The 17,133-nt window shown below is 58.7% G+C and overlaps 1 protein-coding gene across 6 annotated transcripts; it reads right to left on the minus strand.

Annotated features, from left to right (window-relative positions):
• Window positions 1-237: 237 nt before the first annotated feature.
• IMPDH1 (inosine monophosphate dehydrogenase 1) lies at window positions 238-16,531 on the minus strand. Of its 6 annotated transcripts, none has more exons than XM_019452652.2 (16): window positions 16,282-16,531; window positions 12,026-12,124; window positions 9,874-9,922; window positions 7,542-7,643; window positions 7,339-7,413; window positions 6,857-7,063; window positions 6,622-6,709; window positions 5,620-5,819; window positions 4,883-4,973; window positions 4,538-4,633; window positions 3,138-3,281; window positions 2,887-3,031; window positions 2,401-2,544; window positions 2,187-2,270; window positions 1,602-1,618; window positions 238-986 (listed from the first exon to the last, which is right to left on the minus strand). In XM_019452652.2, the coding sequence occupies exons 1-16, from the start codon at window positions 16,449-16,451 to the stop codon at window positions 886-888; spliced, it is 1,812 nt and encodes a 603-aa protein (XP_019308197.1). In that variant the 5' UTR covers window positions 16,452-16,531; the 3' UTR covers window positions 238-885. The 6 variants fall into 6 exon arrangements, with proteins under 6 accessions (XP_019308197.1, XP_019308196.1, XP_019308198.1 ...); XM_019452651.2 differs by having other exon boundaries at window positions 12,026-12,127; XM_019452653.2 differs by lacking the exon at window positions 7,339-7,413 and having other exon boundaries at window positions 12,026-12,127.
• Between the last annotated feature and the right edge of the window lie 602 nt (window positions 16,532-17,133).

Consider the following 17,133-nt stretch of genomic DNA (forward strand, 5'->3'; position numbering starts at 1 on the left):
CAGGTAGCAGTGAGCGTGCCGGTGTAGGCACAGGCCTGGGAGACCTCCCGTCACGCGGCCCACCTGCGCCAGTACCCCCTGGAGCACCGCCAACGCCCTCCTCACCTTCCTGGGGAGGCTGGGCCTGGTGCCCCTGCCCCCCCGGCCCAGCTCTGATGGGGGCTCGGGGCTGCAGCTCACCACCAGGATAGGGGCCAACTGCCCAGTGGACGAGGGGCAGAAACAGGATGGCAGAGGTATTGAGACCTCTTGATTTATTCAGGTTATTTAATATACAATGACGCAACTGTGACCCCAAAGTGTGCAAAGTTAAAGCCTCCGACTGCAGCTGAGAGGAGAGGGCAGGAACGGTACACCTGGGGATGGCGGGGAGCCAGGAATGACGGGCAGCCTCCTCCCCAGGGCCAGGAACAGGGGGAGTGGCCTGAGGAGGAGGGCCTGGGGAGCCTAGGGCCAGGGGAAGGGGGCAGAGACCTCCCTCTGGCCTAGGTCAGGAGCCCAGAAGTGCCACATGGCTGAGCGGGCAGCAGCCCAGGAAGGGGCCAGAGGCAGGGCCAGGAGAGCACCATTTCTGGGGTGGGGATTGGGGAGGGAGGTGCCCTACAGAAGCCAGGAGGGGCCACCTGCCCCAGGGGTGGGAGCCAGGCCGGAGCAGGCTGCAGCGAGAAAGACCTGAGGCAGGCACAGGGCCTGAGAGCCCAGGCTGGCTAGGCTCAGGGGGACTGGAGGAGGGGGGGGCCCGGGGGGGCTCCCAGGGCATCCGAGCCCCAGGAACAGTCCTGACTCTGCAGGGGAGGGCCAGGAGGGGCCGCAGACCCTCAGGGGCTCCCCTCCTCTCTCCCTGGAAAGGAGCTGGGGAATCCGTAGTGCAAATCTATGGACCACTCAGTTATGGAGGGAGGCTGTGCTCAAAGGGGCACCCTGGGGTGCACCCCCTCCACTGCCCCGGCTTCCACCACCGTCCTCAGTACAGCCGCTTCTCGTAACTGTGGGGACAAGGCAAGAGGGGAGCCAAGAGTGGGTGTCTGGACCCTGCCCTCTTCCCAGATTCCCTTGCCATTAGGCCTTGGGCTGCCAGGGTGGCCCCACATGGGGGGCCGGAGGGGGAAAGAGCAGGCCCTGTGCCTCTGTCTTCCCCAGGCCAAGGCTCCTCAAAGAACCATGCCAGGTCCAGAGACAGCCATGCTCCTTCTGGCCACAGCTACAGCTGAGTAGATTGTCCTCAATGCTGGGGGTGGAGACAGAGCTCAAGAAGGCACAGCCCAGTCTCCTGGAGCAAGCTCAGAGCAAGCCGAACCTCTGCTGCCCGTGTCTCTGCCCCACCCCTGCACACACCGTGGCCTAGGCCCCTTGCGGCCATTGGGTCCAATCCAAGACGGGGAAGCCTCAGGCCTGCGGTCAGGGACATCTCTCTGCACCTCCGCCGGAGGAGGGGCTACTGTCGGCTGCCCCCAGCACGGTGCTAGCCCTAGGGTCCCTGCCCCACGATTACACCCCAGTGCCCCCCTCAACCCAGTGCCCCCCACCCCCCTCTGCCCAGGTCCCACCCACACTGCCCCTGCTCTACTCTACACTTGGCCCCGGGCAGCGCGGTTACTTACACGGCAGAAAGGTATAGCTACGGGAGGATGGGGCAGAAAGAGACACAGGTTAGATGCCCGCCTATGCCTGGGGGGCCAGGCCCTCTCGACCAGGGCGGGGATGCATGCCTGCAACTAATGCTGCCAACTAGCACTGCTCCCGCCCACGGTGGCCCCGGCACCGGCCCTGGCATCTGTCTCTCTGCCCTTCCCGCCAGAGGGCTCGTGCCCCCAGCCTCCACCAGCCTGCTCGATGCTGCCACCAGCAAGAGCCCAGCACCACCAGCCCCTGCCACCAGCCACCAAGCTTCTGAGCAAGCAAGGGACTGGGAGCCCGGGAGGGGCTAGCAGCCGCGTCTCCCATGCCCTGCTCGGGGAGATGCCCGAGGGGAGGGGAGGGGCCTTGTCTGCATAGGGGCTAAAGGACAGGGTTCAAGGGTGGGCTAGGCCCTGCAGGACAGGGTGATGGGGTCATCCTGCAGCAGCATCCATCCCTGGAGCAGATGGCCCACGGGATCCCTGAAACCTCAGCTTGGCCTCTGAACCACGGCCCCACCTGCCCGACCCAGTGCCAGCCAGATGGGGCAAGGAGGCCACCACACTTACGAGTGCAGGCCATGGACACCACCCTCGATCTGAGCCGACATGGTCCGCTTCTCAAACTTGAGCTCCCCTGAATACATCATGGACCTGAGGGCGGGTAGGTGGAGCAGGTCAGGGACACCACAGGAAGAAAGAGAGAGGAAGCAGGGAGGAGCCAGGAGCCTCCCAGGTATTCCCCCACCAGTGCCCCGTCCCGCCCACTCCAAGTCCTACTCACCGCAGGACTGACAGGCTACGGGCACCGATATCCTGGCAGCCGTGCTGGATACCTGCTATGAGGTAGGGCACGAACTTCTGAATGGAGCCTTTGTCCTGGATGGAGCCCGAGACCCCCTGTGCGATCTTCACCTTGTCCCCCTCGCTGCATGGAGGGCAAAGAGACTGAGCCAAGCCGCCCATGATTCAGGGGAGCCCACCCCCCCCCTTCTCGGGGGGTACCAACAGAGGGGATGCCACCCAGCAGAAGCCCCCCCACCCCAATCGACCCCGAAAGTAGCCACTCCCCGGCTGCCGTGGAAAAAAGCCTGCGTTCTGAGTCAGATGGCCCAGGGGCAACCCCACGTCTGCTGCCTGTACCCTGTGCCTCGGTTTCCAGAACTATAATAGGGGAGACTGGGCACCATCTTGGGAAGTCAAAGGCGGTGGTGGAGGCTGAAGGGTTACGGGCCGATCTGCCTGGGGGCAGGGTTCAGAAGCAGGGCACCTGAAGTATCGTTTCTGGCTGCTGCTGCTCTTCTCCATGGCATCCAACGAGCCCATGCCCCGGTATTTCTTGAGCCTCACCCCATCCGAGAAGAAGTACTCGCCAGGGGCCTCCGTGGTGGCGGCGAGCAGGGAGCCCATCATCACTGTGGTGGTCGAGGGTTAGTGCCTCTGGCCCCATAGATCTCCTACTGCCCTCGCCCGGCTCCCAGCCCCCCACCAGCCCGCCCAATCCCCAGCAGACCCCCTCACCTGTGGAGGCTCCAAGGGCCAGGGCTTTGACCACATGACCCACGGTCTGGATGCCACCATCAGCGATGACCGGCACCCCAAAGCGCCGGGCATACTCGGCCACCTTGTACACAGCAGTGCCCTGGGGCCGACCGCAGGCCATCACTGCGGGAGGGTACACAAGTCAGAGGTGCCAGCGGCAACACAGGAGCCAGGGGTGGGCCCCTTTCTTCTTGTGCCTGACCTCTGGGAAAAGGGACAGGGCTGGATGGTATGTCTGAGGCACAAGACGGGTGGCAGCAAATAACACAGGGTGACTGTCACTCCAGGGACCCCTCCACCCATCACAGCACTGTGCGGGATTCTGAGGGGGGTGTGCCAGTACTGGCCTTCCGAGTATAGCGCCCCCACCCCAGACTGGTGCGTCCCCAGCATCAACCTCTCTCATTTACAAAGCCTGATACCGGGGTTGGGTGCTCACAGCCTCCTTGGGGATACTGGGTTGCATTTCTTTGAGTTTAGTTGTCCAAAGCCTTCAAGTACAAGGTTTTGCGTGGGAATTCTAAGGAACTAGGATTTATTGAGGGCCGGAGATAGAAAAGAGGCCTTCTCTCCAAGTACCCGTTGTTTGTCTTGACCCTGTTGCATCCCAAGATTTAGAACAGTGCCTGACACATAGTAGGTGCTCAATTAATATTTAAGTTACTGAGGAATGGCTCATGTCTTACCACGGCGGTCAGCTAAGGTGAAGGGTGGAAGCTTAAAAGCAGAGGCCCTAAAGACCAAATGGGTCACTCAGTGTTCTAGAGAAATGACTCTCACTACAGGGGCCGGATACATCCCCTCAGGTCAAGCCAGGACCCACAAGTCAGACACCAGGCTCCAGGGAGCACCCCTCAACCACACAGGGACACGCGTCAGGGTCTCACACTGCCCCACTTCATGTTCAGGAGCGCACCCCGCAAAAGGGCTTTGTGACTGAATGCATCCCCCTCTCCCACTGTTGCCACGTGGCCATAAGGGCGTGTATGTCTTTTCACAGGCAGGGACGTGCTGTCTCCATGCCTTAAGCATCTGCCCGTCACAAAGCTGGTCCAAACTCTGAGCTGGCTTCCAACAAGCACCTCAGAGAAGTATTCACACCAGCCTCGGACCTCCAGATTGGGCCTTCCTGACCAGAATCTGAGAAGCAGGCCGGCACACACCCGAAACTCGTGGCAACCTTATCTTCCACCAGCCTCCCCCGAGTCAGTGGGCCAGACGGGCAGAGTCCGAGCCCAGGTCAGCCCCGAACCCACCATCCTGGGAAGGGGCCTGGCACAGCAGGCATGTACCACGCATCTGTGCAACGAGAGGGGGGCCCCAGCGCCTGTGGAGGGCCAGTGGGGTGTTCTGATTGGCATCACTCTCCTGACACCTACCTTCTTGGGTGATGCAGATGGAGCCACAGCCCATCCCCACACGCAGCCCGTCCACACCAGCATCGATCAAGTTCTTGGCCTGAGCTGCTGTCACCACTGGGGGTGGAGGGGACGGTTTGGAGGAGCGGGGGAAAAGAGGAACAGTGTGAGGACGGGATGCCCCTGGCTTGCCCTGGGGCTGCCTGGGACCCCAGTCTAGCCCCCCAACCCAGAGTGACCAAGCCCATTCATTCAGCCCCCTGTGCCCGCGCAGGAGCGATGCTGTCACCTAGGGATGCTGAAGGACAGAGAAGTTACACAGCGAGGGGGCGAGGGCTGGGGGCTGACAGGGGACCCTGCACTCACCATTCCCCCCAATCACCTGGAGCTGGGGGTACTTCTGCTTGATGTAGTGTACCATGGCGATCTGATACACAGAGTTCCCTTGGGAGGAGTCCTGTGAGAAGGGGGACGGGAAAGCTTAGGCTTCGATGGCTAATAGTCCTCGCGGGGGGAGGCGGGGATCACGAATGAAAAACTCCTGAAATTGTATGAAAAATGTCATGAGAAAGCTCTTCCCTGCCCCCACCGGGGAAAACACTTGACGACTCTCAGCAGACTGAGTCTCAAAGAGGCCTGCCTTCCCCAAAAGGTTGAGCACCACTGGTTCATAGTCTCAGAGCAAGGCCCCATCGTACCCACTGTGTGGACTGGTCCTCACAGCAAGGAGATGTTGCCTGGGGCTACATCCCGTTCCCACCACTCACTACCAGACGAAATTACTGAATTTCTTCAACCCTGGCTTCTTCGTCTGACAACGAGACCTGGTATCGTACCTCAGGGAGCAGTTGTAAGGTTAAATGAGTTCATCTACATAAAGGTCTTGCAGGATCTGGCAAGCGGGAGGCTCTCGAAGAACGTGAGCTAGAAGTATTAGGGTCAGCTTACGAGTGCAGGGGGCCCTCAGAGGGGACTAACAGTTTGTTCTGAGCCGTCGGAGTACCAGTGACCCTCCTAATTCCGATTCCAAGCTGAGAGGCAAACCTGAGTCTTCATAAGCTTCTACTCTACGAAACCACCCTGCTCCAGGGCAGTGCCCGTACCAGCACAATGACATCGGCGCCTGCCTGGGTGAGCAGGTCCAAGCGGTACTTGTCATCCTCACGGGTGCCCACGGCCGCCCCGCACAGCAGCTGCTTGTGGGAATCCTTGGAGGCCAGAGGGTAATCCCTGTTCTTCTTCAGGTCAGTGCGGGCAATGATGGCCACGAGCTCATCACGATCATTGACAATGGGCAGCTTCCCTGGTGAGGAATGCAGAGGTTAGGTGAAGGAGCAGGCCTCTCAGGGCGGGGGTGGGGTGGGAGTAGGGGACAGTGAGGTCAAAACAGACCAGGCTAGAGATCCCACTGAAGTATCCAAACCAGCCACTAGGGGACAGCACCCGCCCAGGAAATGCTCCTAGGGACCTGGACCTCTTCCCAAGGAACAGGAAGCAAAGAAACCTCGCAGCCAAGTAGGTGCCGGAGCTCTTCCTGCCCTGTGGCCTAACCAGGCTGGGTGGGTGGCCCCTGAGCACTGGCAGCCTTTCACCTGCTAGGCCACAGGCCACAGTGGTCGAAAACTCCTAACCAGGGCACAAATGTGCGGCTGTCCTGCAAGGAGGAACATGTGCCCTCCCCAATACCGCCCCTAAGAAACAATCCAGTATGAGCCACGGAAGCATTTCCCAGTGTCTCCCACGGGGACCTGATGAATATTATGTCAGCAGCCCCAATGTCAAATAAATTTAAATACAGGACTTCTCAGGGCCTTCAATAAGCTGACACACAATTTCTTATGGAATAAGGGGGTTAGAAAGCAGCATGTTTCAGACTTTTTTTGTGTGCGTGATGAGCATTTCACAGGACTGGCTATTTGGGGAGACATACTGCGGAGATGCTGAATAAGGACGTCAGGATTCATGCTCCAGGCTGGGATTGTCTGAACCTTCCCAAGGCCCAGCCTGGTTGCTGGGACAACCTGCAAAGCTCTAAGGAGACAGGGGGCCTGGGGTACAGGGAGCAAGTCTGGGGGGTCTTGAGCTTTCCGCTTACTCCCAGGTACCTTTCTTGCTGCGTTGCAGGATCTCATTTGCCTCTTTCAATGTCACACCCGCCGGAGCCACCACCAGCTCATTCCGCGTAGTCATCACCTGTGGAGCCAGGAACATTTGCCTGCGGGTTGGCAGGTGAGAGAGAAGGGAGCCAGGCCTCCCTCTGGTCCCTGGTCACAGGAACCAGCGTGAGGCCCCAAGATGTCAGCCATGCCCCAGCCACACTCCTCCCTGCCCCGGAGGTACCTCGCTAAGGAGGGTGGTGTGGTCCTTCTCGGCAAGAAAGTCAATGTCTCGGGAGGTTACGATGCCCACCAGCTTGCTGCCCATGGTGCCTGTCTCAGTGATAGGGATCCCCGAAAAGCCATGCCGGATCTTGGCCTCCAACACGTCGCCCACAGTGTGCGAGGGGCTTAGCACTACGGGGTCTGTGATGAATCCCTGTTCAAATTTCTGTGGGTAAAGACAGGGGAAGGAAAAGGCTAGAAGTCGTCGAGGTGGTATACAGCCACACCACCGAGAAGCCAGGGTCCTTAATGGGGAGAGAGGGTGGTGGGAAGATGAGGGCTGGGCCCCGTGTCCCCACCGTGGAGACGAGCAGACAAGACCCCACGGCCGTCGGCCAGGGGATGCACCAGCCTGCAGGGCTGGCGTGGGAGGGTAAGAGGATCTCTACGGAGGCGGCGGCCGGGTCGCATCTTCTTTCTGGGAACAGGCCTGGTACTTGCCTTGACCTTCCGCACTTCATTGGCCTGGAACTCCGGGGTGCAGTTGTGGTGAATGAAACCAATACCGCCCATCAGCTGGGGGTGGAAGGGAAGCAAGATCAGAGCCAGGGGCCCACACTCTCACGCTGCAAACCTCCTTTCTGAATCCAGCCCACCCTGTTCGGTTCCCCAACTCTGGGTCCCCACCCAGGTGTCTGACTCACAGCCATCGCAATGGCCATGTCAGCTTCTGTCACAGTGTCCATTGGGGAGGAGATCAGCGGTGTCTTCAGGGTGATCTTCCGAGTCAGGGCTGAAGTCAGGTCCTGAGAATAGAGGCAGGGTCTAGGTGAAGAGTTTTACCATTCACTCAACAAACATTTATTGAGCCCCTATGGGCACCCAGCACCAGGACAGGCCTGCAGCTATAGAACTGAACAAGGCAGGTGAGGTCCCTGCTATCCCTCCTGGAGGTTACATTCTACTTGGAAAGAAAGGTGACAAACACGAAAAACACATAGGAGATTATTTCAGTCAGGATAAAGGCTCCAAAGAAAGACAACAAAGAAAAGTGGCCACCGGAAGAAGGATGTGGTGGTCAAAGCCTCTTTCTTGGGATGTGAAAGTGAGAACCAATCAAGTCAAAGTCTGAGGGGCTGTCGTTGCAGGCAGAGGGAGCTGTGTGTGACACCTGCCTCTGGTTCCAAGTCTTTCTGAGGCGTATTTAAGAAAGAAAAAGGCTAGTGCGGTAGGGAGAAAAGGGAGGGGCGGGAGCTAAGGGGTGAGGATGTGTCGCCTTGAAGGCCAGAGAGTGGAGCTTAGATTTGACTCTGAGATGAGAAGCCACTGGGGGGGCGGTTAGGGTCTCAGGCAGAAGAGAGACATGATCTGATTTATGTTTTAAAGAGGTCACTTAAGGCTCCAATGTGGAGAATGGACTCTACGTGACGAGGCCTGAGGCAGGGAGGCCACCGAGAAGGCCGCTGGACAGGGCCAGGTGGGGCCAGGACAGGGCCAGGAGGAGAAGGCACAGGAAGTCTATCAGGCATCCAGGAAAGTAAGTGACTAAGGGTTTGCCACTCGGAGAGAGGTCAGGGCTGCAAATACACATTTGGGAAGAATCTGCCTCTGAGATTCAGGCCAACAGCTTGTGGATCCTAGCCCCCAATGCACTCACAGACTTTGGCATATAATTTTTGGAGACCCATAGGCCCTTGAAGCCCATCCACAGATCCTGGTTCAGAACCATGGCCCTGCAGTCTAGAAAACTCCCCCATCCCCTCCTTCCCCCACTGTACCACAGGGCAAGAGCCACAGCCTTCCTGACACAGGCTGTAGGATGGGGACATCCTGAATGGCCAGTGGGGGGACTTTTCCATCCCTTTCTTCCTTGCACCCCACTCAGGTCTGGCACAAAGCCAGAGAGCTTGGTAAACTTTGTTAGACTGAACAGCTGAACCAAGACTCCCTGGATGCTGTCAAAAAAGACATATCCTCGGGGCGCCTGGGTGGCTCGGTCGGTTAAGCGTCCGACTTCGGCTCAGGTCACGATCTCACGGTCCGTGAGTTCGAGCCCCGCGTCGGGCTCTGTGCTGACAGCTCAGAGCCTGGAGCCTGTTTCAGATTCTGTGTCTCCCTCTCTCTCTGCCCCTCCCCTGTTCATGCTCTGTCTCTCTCTGTCTCAAAAATAAATAAACGTTAAAAAAAATTAAAAAAAAAAAAAAAAAGACATATCCAGAATAGCCCGAATTTCCCCCTAAAAATCTGTCTGCTTCAGCCCTGGCAAGCAGGCTGGACATGAGTTTCCCCAACATAAAAGCGATCCAGGTACACTCAGGCCCTTTGGTCTTTCATGAGAATCAGACCTAAATAAATATCGATAACAGCAACAAAGGAAACTATTTTCTCAATGTGCACAAGTTCGTCATAGAATAAGCTAGCTTTTCCATGAAATGACTTCTACTCATCAGCACTTAACCCTTGGCTTTTGTGATTTTGTCACATATTAACTGTGTAAAGGACATTGTTCATTCACTTGGCTCATCACTCATCACTTGGCCCCTCCAATAAAGCGAGGCACTGTGTTTCCTTGTATTTGTCCAAAATCTAATTCTTTCAAATCCTCTCGCCAATTCCTGTGCATTATGGATCCACAAACAAGTCTGTCCGCCTCATCCAAAGTCGCCATAATTTTACTGGCTTCTGTCATGTCCTTGCTCAGCATTTCAGACAAAATCCAATCCTTTCTGTCTAAGGTAATAAGGCCGCCACACCCATGCCCATCTTCTTTTGGGCCTTTTGGAACCTCACCGCAGGCGCTGTCAGGGACAGCCCTCCCGCTCTGTGCCTGGCCCACCACTCAGCATACCCCTGAATCCCCACAGCTGCCTCTGCCCCATTAGACATAACCCACTGCACTGTGCCAGTTTCTCTGGCAGAAATAAAGGCTACATTCCCAAGAAAAGTCTCCCCCACACCCCGCCCCTGAGCATGAAATCAGCCTCTTCTGCCACACACATAGTCCCTCTCCCCCAGGTCAGCAGAAGAGATACTCACCACCTCATCAGCTATGAAGTCTATGAATCCTGGGAGAATCAGGAAGTCGCTGTGAAGACAGAAGAGTGAGTGTTATTGGGTGGGGAGGGGTACCCGAAAGGGCCAGGGCCTGCCATGCCAGGGGAGGCAGCATGGAGGTGGGAAGAGGGGCAGAGACTGGAGCCCTCCGATCCCTGCTGTTCCCTGGTCAGGGCTGAAGCACCCTCATGCCCCCCCCCCCCCCCAGCATCTTGCTGACTCCGGCCCAGAGACCCAGAGCCAAAGCCAGCAGAACATCTGTGGACCTGGGATGCCACCAAGGCAGTTGGCCCCAAATGTCTATTGCCCTCAGGGCTAAGAGTTCATCGAGGGGCACAGAAGTTCCTGTAACGACACACGTAGCAGATACAGGGCCTGCCCTTGAAAACTTCTCAATCTTCATAGGGGGAGACAGTAAGTAAACATAGAATGAACCCGAAAACAATTTACTGGTGCAGCATGGCATGGACACCACAGAGCACGGGACACGCTGCACAGCCCGGTGCCAGGGCTGCTGAGTCACACAGGGTTCAGAACAGTGTGGAGGGACCCCAGGGGGCTGAGCGTGAGGCAGGTTCTGACAGAGCAGGCACTCCACGCCAGTTGAACTGGAGCGACCTACACACACAGCCCGGGATGCGGAAGGGAAGGAGGGGGCTTACAGTTGTTAGGACCAGGATGCTGGGGCCCTTGCCAAAGTATGACAGCTGCCAACCCTAGGGTGGGCCATGGTCACAGCAAACCCCAGAAGGGGAACGCAGGCCTGCACGGGTATGGTAAGGTGCCGTGCCATAGGCCCTATGGGCTCAGTCGGCCTGAAATCACAGGGCCTTCACGGACTCACCCAAAAGCAAATGCTCCACACTTTAGGAACACTCCTAACTGGACTAAGCAAAGAAACGGCACCCCAAATGCAGGAACGAAAAGCTAGAGGGTGGACGGGAGGGGTGGGGTCTTTAACCTGCCCCAGACCTAGAGAAATTCCTAGGAATTTCTCTAGGGAGTCTTCCTAGAAGACTCCAGTGAATGATATAGCAAAGAGATACTTTCTCCTCCTTCATCAAAGACCACCAAACGAATAAAAACCCCTAACTGCCCCTGCCCTTGGCAGCCTTTCTGTCGAGTGAAGAGGCCTCTGTGGCTCACTGAGAGGCAGGACAAGAAACGCAGGAGTCAAGGCCCCTTGACATTTTCTGAGTATTATACCCATCCCTCACCTGGCCCATGCCTTAGCCCAGGCAAGAGGAGCCACTGAGGAGTGACTGGGAATCCTGGTGTCTAGGGAAACGGCCTGTCAAGCAGGAACACTTATAGGCAAAGGCAGGGACTGGCAGGAGACAGGGCAGAGATGCTTTCGGGTCTCCAGCATCCCTCCTCCTCCTGGTCCCAGGTTCTGATGCTCTTTCCTGGCATGGACACAGTCCTGCAGCCAGGAGGAGAGCTAGTGCCAGGCCCGCAGCCCGCAGGACAACTGGCCCAGAGCCCACGGAAAAGCAAACTAAGCCAGGGGCAAACAGATAGGTCGCACCCTCCTCCAAAATCCCATATGGGGTGGGCTTAGGGTGGTAGTCACATAACACTAATGTCCCCGGGGGCACTAGTGCTAACCTGTGGGCAAGCAGGGGTACAAGTGGAAGGCTGGATGGGTCCCTGGGAACAAGGAGCCATCCCAACTGCCCAGCTGGGCCTCTCCTGGAGGCAACACCCAAGCAGCTGCCTTAACTGCACTCCAGGGTCCCTTCTGCTCTCATGTGACGCTGGGAGCCAGAGGGTGTCCTGGACCAAGGTCTGGAAAAAGTCTCTCCGTAACTCCCACATCTCCAGTTCCTACACACCCCAAGTCCCCTCCACGGGGCCAAGATGCCCAAGAGAGGAGGAAGGGGGCAAGCCGGACCCGGATCTGGCCATAAACGGGGCAAAGCACCGAGGGCCCGTGATGTCGCTGTGCCACGTCCGTCTGCTCTCAGCGCGGGCCTCCTTCCTTCCCTTGCCCAGCCCCCTCACCCCCCCCCCCCTCCAGTCACTCGAATCGGGCGTCACCGAGGGGGGAACCGTGCACGTGTGGCGCCAGGGCCGGGGGATCGCGGCGCGTTGGTGAGTGCACCGATGTGGGGCCAAGGCCCCCGGGGCTTACTTGTAGGTGAGGCCGTCGGCGTTGGCGAAGAGCTGCTGCGCGGTGAGTCCATCCTCGGGCACGTAGCCGGTGCCGCCGCTGATCAGGTAGTCCGCCATGCTGCTGGGAGACACCGCGACCCGACATAAACACCCGCGCGGGCCGCCCCGCTGCTGTGGCTGCTTTCGCTGCTGTCGCCGCCGCCGCCGCCGCCGCCGCCGCCGCCGCCGCTGCTGCTGACGCCGCGCCGCGGCCACGCTGCCGCCGCGGGCCAGGCGGGCCGGGGGCGGGGGCTGCGGCAGCGGCAAGGCGGGCCCGGGGCGCCGCCCTCTCCTCCCGCCCCTCCCCCTGGGAGACCGCCGCCTCCGCCCCGCACCGCACAAAGGCCCGGCGGAGCCCGGCCCAGACGCCGCCGCCGCCCGCAGTGGCACAGCGGCCCCGCGTACCGGGCGGGGGAGGGAGTGTGGATCCAGCGGGGGAGGGGACTGAACCAGGCCGGGACACGCCCCCTCCACCAGTTTTCGTCCCGCCTCCTAGGCCCCCCGCAGCGCCCCCTTTGCCCCCCCACCCCCCATTCGCTCCCTACCTGGGTGGCCGATACCTGGCGCCCTCCCCCCCCCCCCCACCCCGAGCCTTCTGGCCCCCGCAGACCTGAGTCTCTCCTTGTCCTACTCCCCACCCCCAGGGTACCTCTAACACGGTTTGCCTTTACCCAATACTAAGGGCCAGACTCTGATCAGGGCTTGGAGCCCTGAGAAACTGGTTTGGGCTCACAGCTCCCCAACACACAGGAGTTTGTGGTTGTGCCCTCCCAGCAGTGTGGGTTCCCATCTCCCCCAGCATCATTCCTAGGGGGCGGGTATTTTTAACAATGACACTCCCTGACCTTTAGGAGGCCTTGAAGCCCTCTGCCGTTTATAAGGCATTTTTCATAAATGATCACATTTACTCTACAATCCATTAACTGACAATTATTAGGTATTCCCACTTTACAGATGCAAAACCTTCAGTTCAGAAAGCAAGGAAGGATGAGTACTGCCTCTGATTCCTGATCCAATGCCTCCGTCTGCCATCCCTATCCCCAGCTCAGAAAGTGGTGTGTATATCAGGGTTTTAAGCCCATAGAAGAAAGTTTGTTTTTATTTGGGAGTGTAGTGTGATGGGATGGCGAGGGAGGATCATAGGCCTGGCTTAGGCAAGTATGCACACAAATTAGGACAGAGGCTATGGAGGTTTTGAGGATTTCCCAAAGCAGAAGTTTGGTGGCCCTGTGGGCCCAGCAAGACCCAGATTTCTACATGGGGGCACTAAGATTTGGTAGCAAATTGATTCACATGGGGAGAGGTGGGGTGGCAGGGGGGCAGACCCTTCCCTCTGTGTGACCGGAACTGCTCACACTACTCCCTGACTAAAAGCTAGAGAGCAGACCCCCAACCCAAATTCCAGGGTACCCTCCCTCCTCCTCCTGTGGTCCCCACAGCTTACTTCTAGGTAAGGGAAGAGAAAGGCAGGGTAGGGACACAGTCCTCCCCCTGGCAAGTGTGGCTGTCTGTGGTGCTCCCTCCCTCTCTCCCCAGCCCTGGGAGGCTGGATTTGTTTACCTCTCCGCAGTTTGGTGGCAGCCGGGCCCAGGGGAGGCTCCCTAGGACGCCCAGCCTCCCCCAGTGACACCCCGGGACCCTGCCAGGAAAATACAGACTGTTCCATCTGTATGCAGAGGGGAGGGGGACCTTCCCACAGAGCTAGGGCGATGAGGCCCATGGGGCTAGTGCTGGAGGAGACACACAGATTCCAGTGTCCTCTTTCCTCTTACTGTGAGGGATGAAAACATCACAGACCCCCCTCCCCCAAGCTTCCCTGCCCACCAGTGGAGCCCTGAGGAGGGCTCCTGATGGGGATTTCTGAAGGCGCTCCGGCACTGGAAGGGAGGGAGTGGGCCTGTCAGAGTTCTCTGCTGAGTAGGGGTTGGGGCCAGCTTGCCTCTTCTGGCTTCTCAGCACTCATGGACTCAGCCTGAGGGCCCATGCCCTATGGGGGCACCTGAGGGGCACAGCACTAGGACCTCTCATTGGCCATCTGGAGGCAGAGCAGTGAGACAAGCCAGAGAAAGGACCCTAGCCATTCAAAGCTCCTCTGGGGCATTTTTCTAGCTGCAGAAAGGCCACTGCAAGCACAGAACACAGCTTCTCCTGCGGTCTCTCTAGATCTCTAAGGGACCTGCTCTGGGGCACTATGCTCTACAGCAAGGATCAGGAGTGGATACGGTACTATTCAGGATTCCACCAGAGCTGGGGCCCAGGACAGCAGGTGGATTCTGCCATCTCAGATGACCTTAATGTGACATCGGCCCCAGCCCAGAACTTGGACCCAGGGGAGGAGGCTGCCAGGCTGAGTTATGGGGAGGGTCATTTTCCCAGTGATGACAGACCTTATGGTTCTACTCCCCTTCTGCTGCCTCACACCCCCTCCTGCTTTGACCTGTGTCAGGGCTCCTCATTACTCTAAGCTGCTGGGCTCAGCCCTGGGTTAGGCTGTCCTTTTCCAGAGACTGTTAATCCATCCCCGTGGCTTTCCTCCTCCCTCTTCCTGATCTTCCCCAGCTGCTTCCTCCATGGGGAGGAGACACCGAGGCAACCAGTGGGCCTTGTCGGCCTGAGGAAGGGCTTTTGGTCCCCGGAGGCTCCCCACCTAGCAGGTGTGAGGCCAGGAGGGCAGAGGAGCAGGCCTAAGCCCCTTCTTCGGGGCAGTGGGGAAACAGTGCCCAGGCTGGGAGCCTGGAGATCTCTGTCTAGGGCTGTTTGAAGGGACAAGAATTCAAAACAATTTTGAGGGAAGGGTGGAGATGAGGAGAAGAGGTAACAACAACAATGTTACAGCACTGTTGAGCTGGGACAGGGGACATGGCTTGGCCAAGTTCAAGCCAGGGAACAGTACCACTGGCCTCAAACTCAGGACCCAGGATTTCTTATCCAACCCTGTCCTCTTCCCACAGCTCTAAGCTAGTGATAGCAGATGGAGGTCTAGGCAGCAGGTTTGGAATCTCATTACACCACCTGGCTGGGGCTCAGGTTTTACACAGGTTCTTCGGAGACTGGCGGGGGTGGGGGGTGAGGGATGGCCTCTTTGTGCACAAGTACAATCTGGAGAAGGAATGCTACTTCGTGGCCCCAGTCTGAGCTCTGAAATGATACTTTTGCAATACCTGTTCTAACCAAGGCACTGCCTCCATCAAGTGCCCAAGTGCCCCAGCCTGTTCCCTCAACCTTGTCTGGCCTCTCCCTATCTATCACCCTGGACCCTGCACCCTAGAAGCTGGATTTCCTGGATGCGAGGAAGGATAAGGCTGCCTGAACCTGAGTCAACTCTAGAGAGGCAGCCTGTGAGGGCAGGAGGGGCCAGGCTTCACCCAGCAGCCCCTTAAGCCTTTAAAAGTTCTTACATAAGCTGCCAGCCCCTGTGCCGAGCTGCAGGGCTAATTCCCCCAGACCACCCCCCTCCCCACCCCCAAACCGAGCTTCCAGGTCACCTCCCCAAGCTGCTGAGCACCAACAGATGGGGCAGAGAAAGAAGTCCAAATCCTCTGGACCGGAAGGACAGTGGGATTGCCTTTCAAGCTGTGATACAATCCAGAGATTAACCACTGTCTCCTTTTCTGCCGGTCTCCCCGGGGCCCAGCTCAACACCCCCACTCTTCCTCCAGTGACTCTTACAGACCCCAGCAGGCTAAGGGCAGGAGGGGGTCCTGAATTTTAGAAGAAACCCTGAGGTGAGCTGCACTGGCAGCCTCGTCAGACCTCAGCGAATGGTGAGGAGGGGACAGTGTCCTCACCCGGCTCTGAGGATGCATCCATCTGGACACCTACACCTGCCAGTAAGACTCGAGATAGCTCTGGGAGGAAACTAAAGGAGGAGTAAACAGTTTTGGACAGGGACTCCAACAAGCACTGTTTGAACCCCAGGAGTTGGAGCCACTTGGACCAGGTATCGTCGGGTGGTGTAGTGGAGGTCCGATACAGAGCTGAGATTTTACGGAGCGCTTTCCTGACCTGCTCCCATATGCAGCGCGGCACGGAACCCTTTGCCCTGCGCCTGCCCTCATCCCCCAACCAAAGCCAGGTGCGTGGCGTCGGAACCCGGTTTCAGGAAGTTAGGCGTTGAGGAGGTTAGAGGGCAAGGGTGCTGGGGCCTGCCCTTCCCCTCCCCGGCAGCGTCGCCCGGTTCCCGGAGCCGCCGCGCCCGCCCCGGACGCGCCCCGCGCGCTCTGCCCTGGGCGTCACCTCTCGGGCTCGTAGCCGGCCTGCAGCAGACGGGCGCTGTACCGCTGCGCCGCCGTCTCATGTCCGGGGTGTTGCCGGGCTCCGGGCTCCGGAACAGCGGCGGCTCCCCCTCCCTGCAGCGGCAGCGGGAGTAGCCCCGACCCCGCTAGAGGAGCCAGCGGCCCCTCCATGCGGAGGCCGCTGCTCCGGGCGGGCGGGAGCCTCTCCGCCTGGAGGCTCCCCGGGCCCCCGCTGGGGAGTGAGCGCCGCCCAGGCGGGTGCCGGGGAGGGGACTGGGCCTCAGGGGGTGGGGCCTGAGAGTCGGGGGCGGTGCTTGAGTGCCGGGGGTGGGGCATCTAGGGAGAGGGAGGTGCGGCCCTGGCAAGGTGTTCGGACTCAGCCTGCCTCTCCCGTCCTGGGATCAGTGAGGGGATACCGGAAGATGACCGTGGAACTGCAAAGGAACCCGCCCCCACTATCACTTTTCCCGCCGTCTGGACCGTCAAGGTTCTCCCGGCTCCTTCTAAGAGAAACCAGAAGAGGAAAGGAGCCGAGCGTCTCCAAAGACCAATGGAATGATCCTTTGGGGCGCCTCCTACCGGCCATCCGCAGACCTACCTCAGCTAGGACATGATAAATGGGGGAGATTATCCGGCTCCGTTTGCCTACTGCCCCCGTTACCTATTCAACAGACTCCCTAACACTGGAAGAAAATAGGTTTTCCTCAACTCTTAACTGCCACTGCCGGAGGAAGGAACAGATTAGGCTTCAATCTCCTTAAGGAAAAGGGCCTTGTCTGCCCTCGTTTGGGGTATCCCATAACCAGGGAGTGGGGCTGACCACACAGGTGTTCAAACTTGTTCATTTCCTGAC

Source organism: Panthera pardus, unplaced genomic scaffold (assembly GCF_024362965.1).
Source record: "Panthera pardus isolate Hobbes unplaced genomic scaffold, ASM2436296v1 HiC_scaffold_8, whole genome shotgun sequence".
NCBI classification, from domain to species: domain Eukaryota; kingdom Metazoa; phylum Chordata; class Mammalia; order Carnivora; family Felidae; genus Panthera; species Panthera pardus.

Coding starts and splice junctions, on each gene's coding strand:
- IMPDH1 (XM_019452651.2), bottom strand. CDS start 16,451: ATGGAGGGGCCGCTGGCTCCTCTAGCGGGGTCGGGGCTACTCCCGCTG. Junction 7,644..9,873: donor ACTTCATAGCTGATGAGGTG/GTGAGTATCTCT, acceptor CTCTATTCTCAG/GACCTGACTTCAGCCCTGAC. Junction 3,282..4,537: donor CATCTGCATCACCCAAGAAG/GTAGGTGTCAGG, acceptor ACCCTCCCGCAG/TGATGGCCTGCGGTCGGCCC.